The 14,028-nt window shown below is 44.7% G+C and overlaps 1 protein-coding gene across 3 annotated transcripts; it reads right to left on the reverse strand.

Moving 5' to 3' along the window:
• Nucleotides 1–1,330: 1,330 nt before the first annotated feature.
• Nucleotides 1,331–11,902, reverse strand: hp1bp3 (heterochromatin protein 1, binding protein 3). 3 transcript variants are annotated; one of them, XM_069183757.1, is made up of 12 exons: nt 11,593–11,902; nt 10,549–10,624; nt 9,221–9,398; nt 7,627–7,786; nt 6,537–6,680; nt 5,679–5,753; nt 4,972–5,138; nt 4,742–4,832; nt 3,378–3,537; nt 2,944–3,055; nt 2,343–2,483; nt 1,331–1,956 (listed from the first exon to the last, which is right to left on the reverse strand). In XM_069183757.1, exons 2-12 carry the CDS (start codon nt 10,613–10,615, stop codon nt 1,587–1,589), a joined length of 1,665 nt encoding a protein of 554 aa, XP_069039858.1. In that variant the 5' UTR covers nt 10,616–10,624; nt 11,593–11,902; the 3' UTR covers nt 1,331–1,586. The 3 variants fall into 3 exon arrangements, with proteins under 3 accessions (XP_069039858.1, XP_015192754.2, XP_015192755.2); XM_015337268.2 differs by having other exon boundaries at nt 4,972–5,141; nt 11,593–11,899; XM_015337269.2 differs by lacking the exon at nt 11,593–11,902 and adding an exon at nt 11,314–11,397 and having other exon boundaries at nt 4,972–5,141.
• Between the last annotated feature and the right edge of the window lie 2,126 nt (nt 11,903–14,028).

Below are 14,028 nucleotides of genomic sequence, written 5' to 3' on the forward strand. Positions count from 1 at the left end.
ACACCATTTGTAATTATTTCAACCAAGCTCATTTTGTTACGAGCAACCAAACAAATGAAATACAGTTAATCAAGTACAAATATACAAGTAACTTTATTAATGGCTACAGAATAAGCATCACAAATTAGGGTATGACATGCACGTAAAGAACATATTGAGCAAAGTTCTAAAGGGTTATCCAAAACAAAGTTTTCTTAATCACAGCCATACACTAACACACAGAGAATATGGCCAAATTCAAATTAGCCTTTCACTTTAATTCGTTTATAGAATACAGCAACAAAAAACAGGTAACTTTAAAGGACCACTGATTTAAATAAGCTCTTTTACTCTTTTAAGATAAGCTTATCAGTTTTTACAAGACTATTTTTGGAATGAGTTATATATATTCTTTGAACTACTATCGATAATAGAAAAGCTACACCAAAATGTGTTCTTCTTCAACCCATTCCAAATAACTTGTCCTGCTTAATACTTACAATCTGTCATCCAATCATAGCCCTTTCTGTCCAATTTGCTCCACCTCCCTTCTGATGAATGACAGTTTTTCAGCTTTCAGACTGGAACCATATAACATTTGGAAGCTATAGCCAACTGCAGTCTAGTTTTCCTTCATAAGAGTTTAAGGAGGAAAAATCTTCAGTAATCCTAAAAAGAAGCTGTCCTGTCAACATCATAGCTGAAATCTGAACAGGAGGTCTAGACGGTGCTGAAATAAATGTCCCTCCGTTTCATTAAGAATGTCCTTGGCACTTCCAGATTAAAAACGACAACAGAAAAAGATGTCGGACAAAAATCGTAGTGACGTGAGTGAGGTACAAGTATGAACTTGAGAAACACTGGTCAAGATAATATCCCTTTAAGGCTTTACAAAGACTTCCAGAAAGGTGACAACCATTTGCTCAAGAGCTGGAGTGAAATGGACACAAAATGATTCAGACGGAGACAGTAACAGACATACTGTACAGAAGTAACGAACCTAAAACCTTTAACTGTTGTTCAGGGCAAAAGTCTGAAGTTAGAGTTACAAAATGCTTAAATCTTTACCAACTGGTTGAGTGGTTTAAAGAGACATCTTACATTTAAAAAAAAAAGAATATTTGCCTGCTCTTAAGGAACTGGCAGGCCAGGCACAGTTCACTTTATGCTGTGAGCTGACAAATTTACCGTGGAACGTATTCACAGTACGTGAATAACTAAATAAAAAAAAACTTAAATGACATTTACATTTGCAGTGTACTCTAGTTTTAATCTATTTTAGAATCGCAATATTTGGCTTTGAGAAAGGAAAAGCTGGTCTTCCTTACAACGCAAGCACTAAAAGTTCCCTAAGTAAATGTCTGAAATCATTAAAATTGGCAGCCGGGTTAGCTTTGTTTTTCGTGTAAAACATTTTCCTGCCTTAAAATGTAAAAACAAAGAGATATTAAAAACAGAAGAGCCAAGGTTTAAAAGGATGCCTGTTTCCCCCACATGCAAACCTAAAGACTAAGGAGCAGAAAACAAAACCGGGAGATGGAACAACAGAAAGACGAAAAAGCATTGCAGTGTCTAGAGCTACAGTTAACCTTTAACCCCCGCTGCGATCACTTCCTCGTCCGCTGGGATTTGCGTGCTGCTGGCTTGGCCTTCACGGGCGACTTGGCCGGAGTCTTCTTGGCCGGCGGTTTCTTGGAAGCCCGGCTCGTCATCTTCTTGGTCGCCGGCGTCTTGGGCTTCTTCGAGGGGGCGGCCCTCTTGGTCGGGGATGCCTTGGCGGGTGCGGGGGCCTTCTTGGGGGGTGCTGGCTTCTTGACGGGGGCTGGCTTCTTAGCCGGGGCGGGCCGCTTGCCCTTCGGGGAGAAGACCTGGGTGCTGGCCTTCTGCGCCCCCACGCTCCTGTTTTTGCCCGCCGGCATGGGGCGCTTGGGAGCGGGGGGGGTCCGCACTTTGGGCGGGGGGCGCTTCTGAGGTGGCCTGTGGGAGGCACAATAGAAAGTGAAAGACCGCACCCACCCGCCACTGTGATCCGTGCGATTTCACTGCCTGACGGCACTTCGCTGGCGTTTCCTGCAGAGGTCCGGCACTGTAAACTACTAATGATCAAAAACCTGAGTAGCCAAGCATCTAATTTCTTTCTTTTCCAGTGGAAGATTACTCAAATATTCTACATGAGCTTTACATCTGGGGCTTTAAATGTGCAAAGGCGCACCCTTATCACACACCTGACATACTCAGCAAATGCTGTAAAATAATATGCAGCAGTCTTCCTTTGGTGAGGTGCGTGCGTACAGTGAATTCGTACACTGAGATCACCAGGCCTCAGGTTTTACAGAGCTGGCCTGCCGTTTCTGTTCACTCACCTTTTCTTGGGAGGTGGCTCTTCCTCCTCAGATTCCGACTCTTCCTCGGACTCCTCTTCCTCGGACTCCTCCTCCTCAGAAGACTCCTCCTCCTCGTCCTCCTCCCCTTCCTTGTGTTTGTCAGGGAACAGAGTAGCAGGGCTGTTGGGAGAGGGAGAAAGGTCTACAACAATGGTGCTAACACTGCTACAAATTTTAGCATCTTCCCTGTCACAGAATGTGAATACAGCAAAATGAAAGGCTAACCTATTCCACATATATCAACGCACTTCAAACTTTAAACAGAATCAGATGCTTTTTGGCTCCTGGTCTTTCAACCACTTGTGCACATTTAAACCTCAGATTCCCCTGTACAGTTATCCAAACATGCCCTAGATTTAACAGCAAGTCTACAAATACACATGCTTCATAATTCTAGATTATTTATAAAGATGATTTTCCTCTCAACAAAAGGATGACAAGTTTTCACCATCAGTAAATCATAGCATCAAACGATATGTTTTCCCATTAGCGTATGAAACAATGATTCTGTTTAAAAGGGACTCAAGGGGATTCGTTCAGGGCCCTCTGGGCACCTCCTGCCTCCACATCGAGAACCTACCTGGGGTAGTAGGGGAAGCACAGCTGGTAAGTCCCACTGAATCCCTTCCCAGAGATCTGCTCCATCCAGCCGAACATCTCACACCTCCGCAGGGTCCTCTTCAGGTTGTTGACTGAGCGGAGAGAACAGAGACGGTAATAAACTGGTACATCAAAATAACACTCTCCATACAAAAGTCAGCTTTCCCAAAAGAAACACCTACTGGGTACATTTTCTTCTACTTATGAGGGGATACAGTGGTAGCTGAAGCTTACACTGCCATTTAGTCACAAGTACACGGATGAACGATGCAGTGACAGAACCAGTTACTATCTGGAGATGCAGGCTTTGAAATGCAAAGACTCTGTTGATCTAGAGCATGGCACAAACACATGCAGGAAGGCCATGGGACCCTCCTAACTGAATAGGAGCCACTGGGAGCCACAAGATCTTACGCTGGAGGTAGACCTTCCCGCCCTGGTTGTTGTCCAGGATGAATCTCTTGAGCGCAGTGGTGCTGCAGGTTTTGGGCTCGTTCATGGCTGTGATGGCCGACAGGATGGCCTCCTCGAGTGGGCTCCGGTTCAGGAGAAACTTTTCCCCTGCCTTCTTGATCTGAAAGACAAAGCAGCGCAAGTAATTGCTCTGAATGCATCTGCCGGCGATAAAATCCGCTGCTCTTTTTTCCAACACGAGCCAACTGAGCAGCCTTCACATATTGATCTCTAAAAAGAGCGGATCACATAAGGATCCCTGAATAGTGCTTCTATAAATGGTAAATAAGGACGTGGAATAAATCTCGACTACTAACACAGGAACAAGTACAGGTCCACTGCATCATTCAAGTGGCACATTTGTTTGTGGAGGGGAGTCTCCATTACCTGTAAAGCGCTTTGAATGGTGTCCGGAAAACCGCTATATAAGTGTAAGGAATTAATATTACGTTTGCAGCCTACACACTGATGCAGCTCCCCACTGAAATTAACACTTGTACTATACAAAAACAATTGCATGCTTGTACATCAGCTGTAAACCATAAGATCTCACTGCTGCTTTCTTCTGAAAAAAGAATGAAAACTCCCGTACTTATAAAATAAATTCAGAAATTGCCTTTTATACCTTGTCTTATGAGTAGAGACTAGGACTCCACTATAGCTACATGACCTTTGGGAACTCCTTTGTGCAAGATGCCATAAAAATTGCTGCATAGAAGACCTCACCGTTTGTTGCACGTGATTGTACAAGCATCATGAAAAAAGTTCCATGTACTCCTTTTGTCTGAAAACGGGATGCACAGAGCTTTCTCATGATGCTTGTACAATGCAACAGGCAATTTGAAAAAGATTTTTATACTATGTAAAAGGCAATTCGAAAAGAGCATTAGGAATATTTTTTTTGATTGAATAATAATTATGCTACTGCTTGAGATCTCCAAATAAAGCTGATGGCTTTATTCTCATTCCTTTACCATCATTCAATATAAAAGTGTTAGATCAAAATTATACATCGATCTCTCAGTAAATCCCATATTCCTAAATGTATCATAACTGGACAAAAAACCTAATAAGAACAAAAATAAAGAGTATATGAGGTTATGAGCAGAAGATGATTAGCAAGCAGAAGAAGAGTGTTGTGTTACAACATTGTGTGTTCAGTTTGAGAGTCAGCCCCAGATATGCAATACAACATCGAACAGTTAGAATAAATTAAATCAGATATAGCAGGCTCCGTCACTAAAGAGAACAACAGGGTTCCCATGTTGCCTATCCTAAATGACGTGTGCAACATGAATTGTTTAGCCCAGGAAATGAGGGCTCACCTGGAAGGTTCCTGATGCTCCCTTGCCAGTCAGTTGTTCTAACTGGCCTTTCTCTACAGCTCTCTGTAAGGCATTTTTTAATATGTGGGGTCTGGAACAAAAAAAAAGTGGGAATGCATTCAGTTGATTAGCTTCATAAAAAAATACTATTAAATCAAGGATTAACAATCAGGAACAGATGTTCTTCTACACAATGCAACACACTTGTAAGACGACCCCGCCATCGCTACCTGCTGTCCACTTTCAGCTTGGGGAAGTACTGCTCCACATATTTCTTGATGAGGCGGTAAGAGGCCTCCTTGGGTTCACAGAGGCGCGTGAAGATAAGAGGCAGAGTGTCCTCCAGCTTTTCTGTGGGCTCTGGCATGGTCACTGCTCTGGAAGGACCCGAACTGCTCTTCTGGAAAAAGCAGAGGATAATATCAGGAAAAAGAAAACAATACCAGAATCTTATATCGTCCCCTTTTTGTGTCTGTGCTATTAATTATACTTGTGCCTAATAGCTTTCTTCAAATTTTGCACATTCCATCTGATCTCATAAATATCGCTGCCGAGCCCTAAATAATCTTTAAATAGTCTTGCAATGATCCAGCTTGAAATGCAATCAACAGCAAAATTCCTGGTTAGGCTGTGCGCCCTGATCCCACAAACACATAACTAGAGTTCCTGAAGTGATCAGGGGTTTTGGCAAGACATGGGAGCTCCTGGTAAAAATATTAGCCGTCTTGCTTTTATCATGAAAATCTGAGCTTGCACTAGCAGCCCATTAAATTCCAGCATCCTACGATTCTACGGATTGTCCAGTTTTACGAGCCCAGTCACAATGCTCTTCCTCCGCACAGCTCCTGAGAGGACCCATCCGTAGGGCTGTATTCTCCCTCCCACTGTGACCTGTGTGGCAACGAGAGGCTGAGGAGCTGCGGGGTTGGTCTCTTACCTTCTTGGATTTCTGGGCTTGCTTACTGTTGCTGGAGACCACAGTAAAGCTACCGGAGAAGCCCTTGCCTTTCACCTGCCAGACAAAGAGCGGCACGTGATGAACACAGAGACACAGACATTATCAAGTGGCATCAAACCAACTCTAGAGTAAGCAGCATGCCAGCTTCACAACTTATTTAACGGGGAACTACAGTCACAATTTCAGACCGGTTATTAAGGGGGAACTGCAGTCTCAATTTCGTAGACTCGGTAACAGAATAAATTAATCGACAAATCAAATTTCAAATAAAGTACACGATTGCGAACTTTGTGAAGGTGCTGTATGGCTGCCATGTTGTTGCAGGCAGATAAAAAAAGATGCTGTTCTCTTCACGAGCGAGAGTGATAGTTTGAGGAAATCGTGATGTCCTGGATGCCCCAGTCCTTTCCAAAGTTACCCCCCCCAACACAGGTTCCTATGCTATGGAAGAGCTGTGGTAAAAACACTTTCTTCAAGGGTACTACAGGGGTGTCAGCTGCAGAGACTTGAATCCCTGACACCCACTCCATACTGATCCCAAACAACACGCATCGAATCTTGAATATTAACAGGAAGAGTAAAAAAAAAAAAAAACAGTACTATGCAAAAAATGTGAATCATATCTCTTAAAGTCCATTTATAATTTCATTTTCCTACAAGGGGGGAACCATTTTTAAAAAGAAATGTGTAAAAGCGGTGAAAGAAAGCAAATGACAGCTCATATAGCTACAGGAAACAAAAAAAAGTCAAATAAGAAAGTCGTATGGCTGCAACAAGCCACCAGCAACTTCTAGACACGTCAGCTCTCACGTGCGACATACGAAAGCTCTTGGTCACCTGCTTGATAGCCCCTCTCTGCAGCACGCGTTTCAGGGCCTGCTTCAGCAGGTAGCCCCTCCTGTCCAGCTCCAGAGATGGGTACTTCTTCAGGATGTACTTCCGGATGGCAAAGGCAGAGGCTCCCGTTTTGTGGAAACAGGCCTGTAAGAGGCAGGAGAAGATTCAGGCAGCAGAGGGTGGAGAGCAGACTTGACAAGCATCCTGGTTAAATTCCACTCTGGAGGTGCACAACCTGGCTTCTCTACAGTCACAGGTCCAACGGGTGAAGCACCTTTCCCCTATGTCTACTTCATGTGCTGTGCAGTGGAGCTGCCATAGAGCACCTAAGTGGCTGATGCACTTCAGTGGGGAAGGAAGTGCCCCTCCGAGATGCAGAGAGCTCTGGGATCCTCTGGGATGAAATGCACTAAACAAATTCATTAACTGAGTGATTTCCACTTTCTGCACATGTAACGTTAAAGCACATGTACATGCCAATTAAAAAAGTACTTGAAGTAACTAATTCATGTCTTGTTTGAACTTGTTTGAAAGCATAAGTTTAATCACGTGGAAGAATTCACTGTGGATCCCTCTTTAAGACACGTTTTGTCATTTTAATCATGTCTCAGAACATTACACACTCTCTTCCTCACTAACGGAGCCATCTCACAACAATCCCATCCTAAAAATCATTCCCAAAGACAAAAAGCAACATAAAGTTTCATTTCGGTCTCCTGTACTGACGAGACAGCCCGGCAAGGTGCCATTAGAACCGGAGTCCTAGCTTTGACCTTGGACAGATGCCACTAAAAAAACAAAAGAGGGAAATACCTGAAATATACTTTGTGTATTTAGAACATTTAGGGTTGACAATCCAGGTAAGGAATATACTGTATATACACTATGCTCTCAAGACTGGAACCTGTGCAGAACATGGGCTCCGTTTAAGAGAAGATGTATGATTCCATTTCATACCGACTTCCTTACTGTGGAAAGCCACAGAAAAAGCTCAGAGTGGATAAAATACGTGGCTTGTTTTCTCAAGACCACGAGCGCCCAGACTGGTCCCAGTGTGTGAGAAGTGGGGCACCAGTGACAGGGAACACACCTGGATGGCCTCCGTGAGGATGTCGTCGATCTTGGGCCGCACGTACAGGGTGACCTGGGAGCGCTTCTGGGAGCGGGCCAGCTGCTTGGCGGACATGGTGGCCCAGGCGGGGATAGTCTTCCTCACCTTCCTCTCCTTCTCCTTCACGGCATCTTTGTCCCTGCAATCAACCAGAAGCAGGGCCGTCACTTCTGACAAAACAGGGGTACCGGAACACAGATGACATTGGGGGGATCCCCCTCTGCTCTGGTGTAGCTTGGCTGTGGAGCCAGTGGTGTGGAGGTACCATCCGTGGGATTATGACTGAAGGCCTCTTAATGGGTCACAATGGTATCTTCACACCACTGGCTTGACACCCCCCATAAAAACCTCAATGGTCTCGGTCTCCTAGGGAGTCACTCATATACTTTATCACTGTCCCCCCTCTCCAATGTCCTACGTTGCTCTTACATGTTGGTGGGGTGGAGGGACCTCAGAAGTTGGGAGCCCCCTGCCATTGAACGTCTATGTTCTAGCTTTTCATTGAATTTGGGAGTTGCCTAGAGGAGGAGTATAGGGGGACCTGGGGGTGCCCCTACAGCCTCCCGCAGATGAGACCCCACATCAAAAAGACCCCCAGCAGGTCCTTATTCTAACTGCATAAGAACAACCACAGATTGGTGAAATAAAGGAGATGAAACGCAACAAAGCTCACAATCCCGAAAGCAAAAAACACAACCACATAGGGAAGATCTTGGATAAAACAGGTTTTTTCGACCAAACTTGATTCTGAAACGTGAAACAGAGTTGTACTGTCTTTGAGCCTCGGCAAACAAAAACCCAGAGAATTTAACAGGGCCTGACCTAAATTGCTGACGCACAAATTTCCACAAATAAGCTTTTGTTTGCTAGTACTGAGCAACAGCCTGCAGCCAGACAAGCCAAAGGCTAGTCTGAGGTCACACGTCGAACCTGGGACACTCATTTGGTGAAATGTGTCAATTAAACTCTTCCATCCATCTATTTTCTAACCACTTCATCCAGAGCCTATCCCAGCGAGTACTGGATGCAAGCCAGGACACACTCTGAACAGGACACCGGCCCATCGCTGGGCACACACAGGCACACACAGGCACACACACTCAACGTGAGGGACAATTTTCCCAGAAGACAAATCACCTGCCAGTATGTCTTTGGTCTGTGGGAGGAAACCCTCACGAACACAGGGGAATATACAAAGTCCACAGAGATGGTATCCTAGGTCCGAAACGCAGGACCTAGGGCACCCGCACTCTGGGACAGCAATGCTAATCACTGTACTTCCATGCTACCCGTCTTAAACTCTTCCCTCCTCCTAAAACTTCTCTTCCGTCTCGAAGACACAACTACAGGACGTGCTGGACTGTGAATCCTGAATCCCAGCAGAGCAGTCCCAGAGCTTGAATTTGAATTTTAGGGAGACGTGGGAAAACGCACATCTAGGGCACAGAAGACATTCTTCCTCCAGCCCCGCGTCAGGGAGTAGAATGTCTTCTGGCGTCCTGAAACGCCACCACAGACGAGTATAAACCCCCCCCCGACACTGAAGCCCTGAGGCCGCGACGAGATGAGTTACTCTTTCTTCTGCTCCTCAGCAGGCTTCTTCTCCTCCTTCTTCTCCTCCTTGCTTTCGGGTTCCTTGCCGTCTCCCTTGGCCTGCCCGTCCTCAGCAGCAGGGGCCGGGGCCGGCGCCGGGGCCTCGCTCTCCTGCTCCTCCCCTGCGGACGCCGACTCCTCGGAGCTGGCGTCGGGCTCTGCGCAGAGACAGGGAGGAAAAAGAGCAAGTCCTGCTTACTCCACCAGTCAAGTGGCAAAAGACGGGCAGAGGAGCTCACTGCCATATGTACATACAAAGTGGAATTCTTATTCACGCTGATCTCTCAGGACATACACGGTACAGCAGACAACGCATCACACTGTAGACGGGGCATTACAAAACAGTACATAACACACAGTGACAACCAGAACAATAAAGATGCTGTAGAGAACAACAAACAACATGGTAGTCCAAGTCAAAGGTGCACAGTGGAGAGGTGCATTCGGTCCTGTGGCACTGCACAGTTAGCTGTTTATGATGCGCACTGCAGCAGGGTAGAGGATGTTCTTAAGATCAGTTTGTGGCCGTGATGACTGGGATCCCCAACGATGAATCGGGCTTTATTGTGACGGCGGATGGGGCGAATCTCATCAACTGATGGCAAATGACATCGGATAACCCTCTGTACCATTGCCACAACCCTTTGTGGAGAAGGACCTTTCCCCATTTTCAACTTATGGAAATTACGGAATGTCCTCCCATTGAGATCAGGATGGCCATGTCCCAGTCCAGTTTCGCTTTTTTATTGTCCTACATGTAAGGCACTATATAACTAAGAACAGATGCGGCCTTGTTCTATACAAGCGTCTCCAGCTGTAGTTTATACAGGGTCAGGAAAACCCCTCCATACACCATTTCCCTCTGTTATATATCCCTTTATCCCCCTCCAGTGGGGGAGATACCTTAAAACAATTCCCATAATCAGAACACAAGAAAGGTCATTGGGCCACTCAGTCTACCACATTCATCCTGGCTAGTATCCTATAGAATGGGGTGTCTAGAGAAACAGTGTCTGCAACGTGGCTTTGCAATTTGTCATGTTAAACCGTATTTTGCTCAGAGGTATACTGATGAAACGCAGTTTAGGGCCAGTGCAAAATTCCTTGCCTTTGTACTTGTCTAGAGAGCGTCTCGTGGCACTGCGACCGAACAGGAGGGCGCCGTTTCTGCCCAGAACCTGCAGAAGGAAGTCAAAGCCCTCGGAAGAAAGGACAGACCCCCTGGGTTGCAGTGGAAGGGGTGTGGGGTGCATGACGCTGGGTGCACCCCGAAGCCCCAGATCCCAGACCCAAACGAGGGCGGCTCACCTGCTGCTGTGGGGTTCTTGGGGGCTGTCTCCTGGGGTGGCGTCCCAGCAGCTCGGCGGATGGGCATGGCTGAAACCTGAAACAGGGGCACAGTGACTGGCAATGAGGAACAGCTCTGGCAACATCCCCAAATCGACACACGGGAGACTCACTGAAAGGTCCTAAACACCTGAGCTGTGCACCAGAAGGAAACTACATCTTGTGTTGCAATATCAGGGCTAATAGACCTTCAGTAAAACCGAAATGTTTAAATTACCTCTTTAAGTGACTGGAATCTAGCTCTTAAGAATCACTGAGTTTAATTACCATTTTTAACACAAACCCCAACGCGGCACAAGGTTTGCTACTGGTGTAAAAATATCTTTGTATAAGTAATAGTACTTTATGCACTTTATAGAAATGCACGTAGCTAGATCTTCTCCTTGCTCAAGGCTAAAATATCTCTCGCTCTATCGCGCTTTTAATTGGTGTGCGTGTTTTAAGAAAAAGCAACAATAAAAAAAGATTAGAATACTGTATGCTGGTGTAAGAAATATACATTTTTAAAATAAAATTACCAACCAATCATTACCGAAAACCTAAAGACCGCGCAGGCGTACTTAAAAATGTGTCTAGGGCCTATGCAAACAGAAATCCTACCGACTCATTCAAAAACAAACACCGTTAGGAAAAATTAAAAAAAAAAAACAGAAGAATGCTACGCTTATTACTGCCCGTGCACAGCGCACACCTCGGTGGGGATTTTCTTAAGGTTTGGATTCGTACCTCGGTTCTCCACCTCCATCGGGGAGGTGAAAACGGGATAACACAATAACAGAAACAAACTACACCTCCTACAATAAAAAAATGGAAAAATTGGCCATTTTGTCCATTGAACCTATACAGTAATGGCGTTGCAGTGAGCCGATGTTTTTTTTTTTTTAATGCATGAAGTTACAATGCAAAACAGCGTTTGCAAAAACAACAGATGAGAACAACTAATGCATTTCCACCCTGGTTTATTTTCCTCCGTTTCGATACACGCTGCTCCTTTTACTTTCTTACCTTTATTGTACTTGATGTATTTGTTTGTATTCAAACTGTCCTCTCCTTTTATTTAGAATTTGATCAGCACCCCGGCCCCGCCTCCCTGCGTAGGCACGTCACTACGTCGGGCGTCCAGGATCCTCTTCTTAAATTCTGTCCAATCACGGGCTCTCCTCAGTCTCCGGTTCTGCACCATTGTGTGCGATAGTGGCTGTCCGGGCACTGCCGAAGGCACGATGTCTACCACGTTTATATTTACCGAAAAATATGTATTCTGTATGTGTAGCAAATGAAGAGACCCGGCGTAACAGCTACGAGTTTTAAACCGAGTTTTAACTAACCCCTTGCCCATATATGACCGATAAAACCAGAAATTCGAATTCTGGAATGGCTTATAATAACATCTAACGTCAAACGCCTTTGTTCGGTCGCACTTGGATTCGTCTTGAGAGAACATCAAAATAGCCGACCCAATTCGACTTCAATAAAGAGGGAAGGTTGGGATTCTTGTTATAGAGAGCTAGAGTATATAAAAGTTTTGCCCCCTTCCTCCGGAAAAAAAAAGTCATTTATTTTTCTAAAATACCATTTGACCTAGGTGTGTGTACTGTATGTTACATCAAGTATTGAAATGTTTTAATTTGTCAGATCGCAATAAACTAGCAATACTACTTTCGCAAGAAAATAAATAGGGGTCAGTAGGGGTCTCCGGGCACTCGTAACTACAGATGTGCTCCTTTACAAATCCATGCCCACAATCTGCCGCATTATTTTCATCAACCTCCGCTCAAAGTCATAAGCCTGTCACATGGAACACAATGACAGCAGTCTTGCGCGACAGCTACCTCCGGATTGATGCGTGAGAATCCCCGCTGTGATTAACTCTTCACCTTAAAAACCCAAGTATCTCCGACCCTAGCAGCGATGAAGCAAGCGGTTAGCCGGCATGTCCCGGTTTGCTGAAGTTTATGGAAGCAGAAACGCGATACAAAAAAAAGGAACAATAGGTTTATTCCATGCTGAAAAAAAGAAGAAAGAGAACACAACGTTTTGGTCGTGGAGCCTTCTTCAGGTGTGCAAGAAGGCTGAAGAAGCACACCTGAAGAAGGCTCCACGACCAAAACGTTGTGTTCTCTTTCTTCTTTTTTTCAGCATGGAATAAACCTATTACTTGTTCCTTTGCAGCCTACGCATGCTGACGCAGCTACCCACCTGAACTACAAAAAAAAAAGGCACGCATACTCGTCATGCTCAAGCCACTAAGAACCTAAAATTAAGATGCAAGTCCACCGCTTCAGAGGGCATGAATTCGTTAGCAAAAAAGACACTTTACTATGGATGCATACAGGATAAAAATGAGTCCAGCTGCTGAGTCCAAGTCAGGGTCGCGGGGGAGCCGGCACATATCCCGGTAACCCAGAGGCGCAAGGCTGGATACACACTGCATGGGTCACCAGTCAACTGCAAGGCAGACAGAGACTCGCACACACTCACACCAGAGCCAGCTGTCCCCAGAACTAACCACTTAACCTACCAGTGTGTCTTGGGACTGTGGGAGGCAGCTCCCGGAGGAAACCCACACACATAAGGGGAGAGCATGCAAACTCCACACAGATTACACTCCAGGACAGGCGCAGGCAGGCAACAATGCTAACCACTGCGACCACAAAGACGCAAAAAAAAAAAAAAGGATGTTGAATGTTTAAGTACATTAAGTACTACTGAGGTGAAGTCATCAACCATTGAGTACAGACTCATCTGGTCCATTTGTGCTCTGGGGATTCATACACAGCACTTTTCAAGTGCTTCACGGAACACTTCTTATTTAACAAACATCTCAGATGCAGAACAGATGACCCTGTTTTGGTTCTGACCATAAAACCTTCCTATTCATACTTCGTCCTCATGAAAAAAAAAATATAGTAGTGTGGTTCCATTTGTTTTACATTGAATTCGATCTACTGAAAATGAAAGTGTTTTCAAATTAATGCATACAACAAATACACTTATAGCAAGTCATTTTATAAATGGAAAACGTTTCTCATGACCTTCACAGATATTTGCGAATGTAAGGACTTGATATTTTGCTGATAAAGGAAGGTTAAGGGAATTGAAAATCATATTTTACTATTGAGGACAAGTCTTTTGTAAAGTTTGTCAGGGATATACCTAGTGAAAACATTTGGGGTTCAAATCCTAGATAAGGCACTGCTGTAATCCTACCTTTAGCTTATTAGAGGAATTGTTCCAGATGTCAAGATGACAAATTTAAGCTGCTTTGGACAAAATTATCAGCCAAATCAATAACTGTTTAACCCAATACCCACAAATAGAACTGTACCATATTCAATACAAAGCAAAATATATAACTATAAAAATGTTTAACATAGCTAATCTTATGTATTGTAAAGCTAACAGTACTCACAGGCTCCTATGATGGCGACTACTTCAGTG

This window comes from Lepisosteus oculatus, chromosome 25 (assembly GCF_040954835.1).
Source record: "Lepisosteus oculatus isolate fLepOcu1 chromosome 25, fLepOcu1.hap2, whole genome shotgun sequence".
NCBI classification, from domain to species: Eukaryota; Metazoa; Chordata; class Actinopteri; order Semionotiformes; family Lepisosteidae; genus Lepisosteus; species Lepisosteus oculatus.

Excerpts from the sequence above, each read along its gene's own strand:
- hp1bp3 (XM_015337268.2), bottom strand. The coding sequence starts at position 10,615 with ATGCCCATCCGCCGAGCTGCTGGGACGCCACCCCAGGAGACAGCCCCC. Across the intron at positions 4,833-4,971 it reads AAGCTGAAAGTGGACAGCAG|ACCCCACATATTAAAAAATG; the intron begins GTAGCGATGGCG and ends TTTTTGTTCCAG. Across the intron at positions 3,056-3,377 it reads CGGGAAGGTCTACCTCCAGC|TCAACAACCTGAAGAGGACC; the intron begins GTAAGATCTTGT and ends CTCTCCGCTCAG.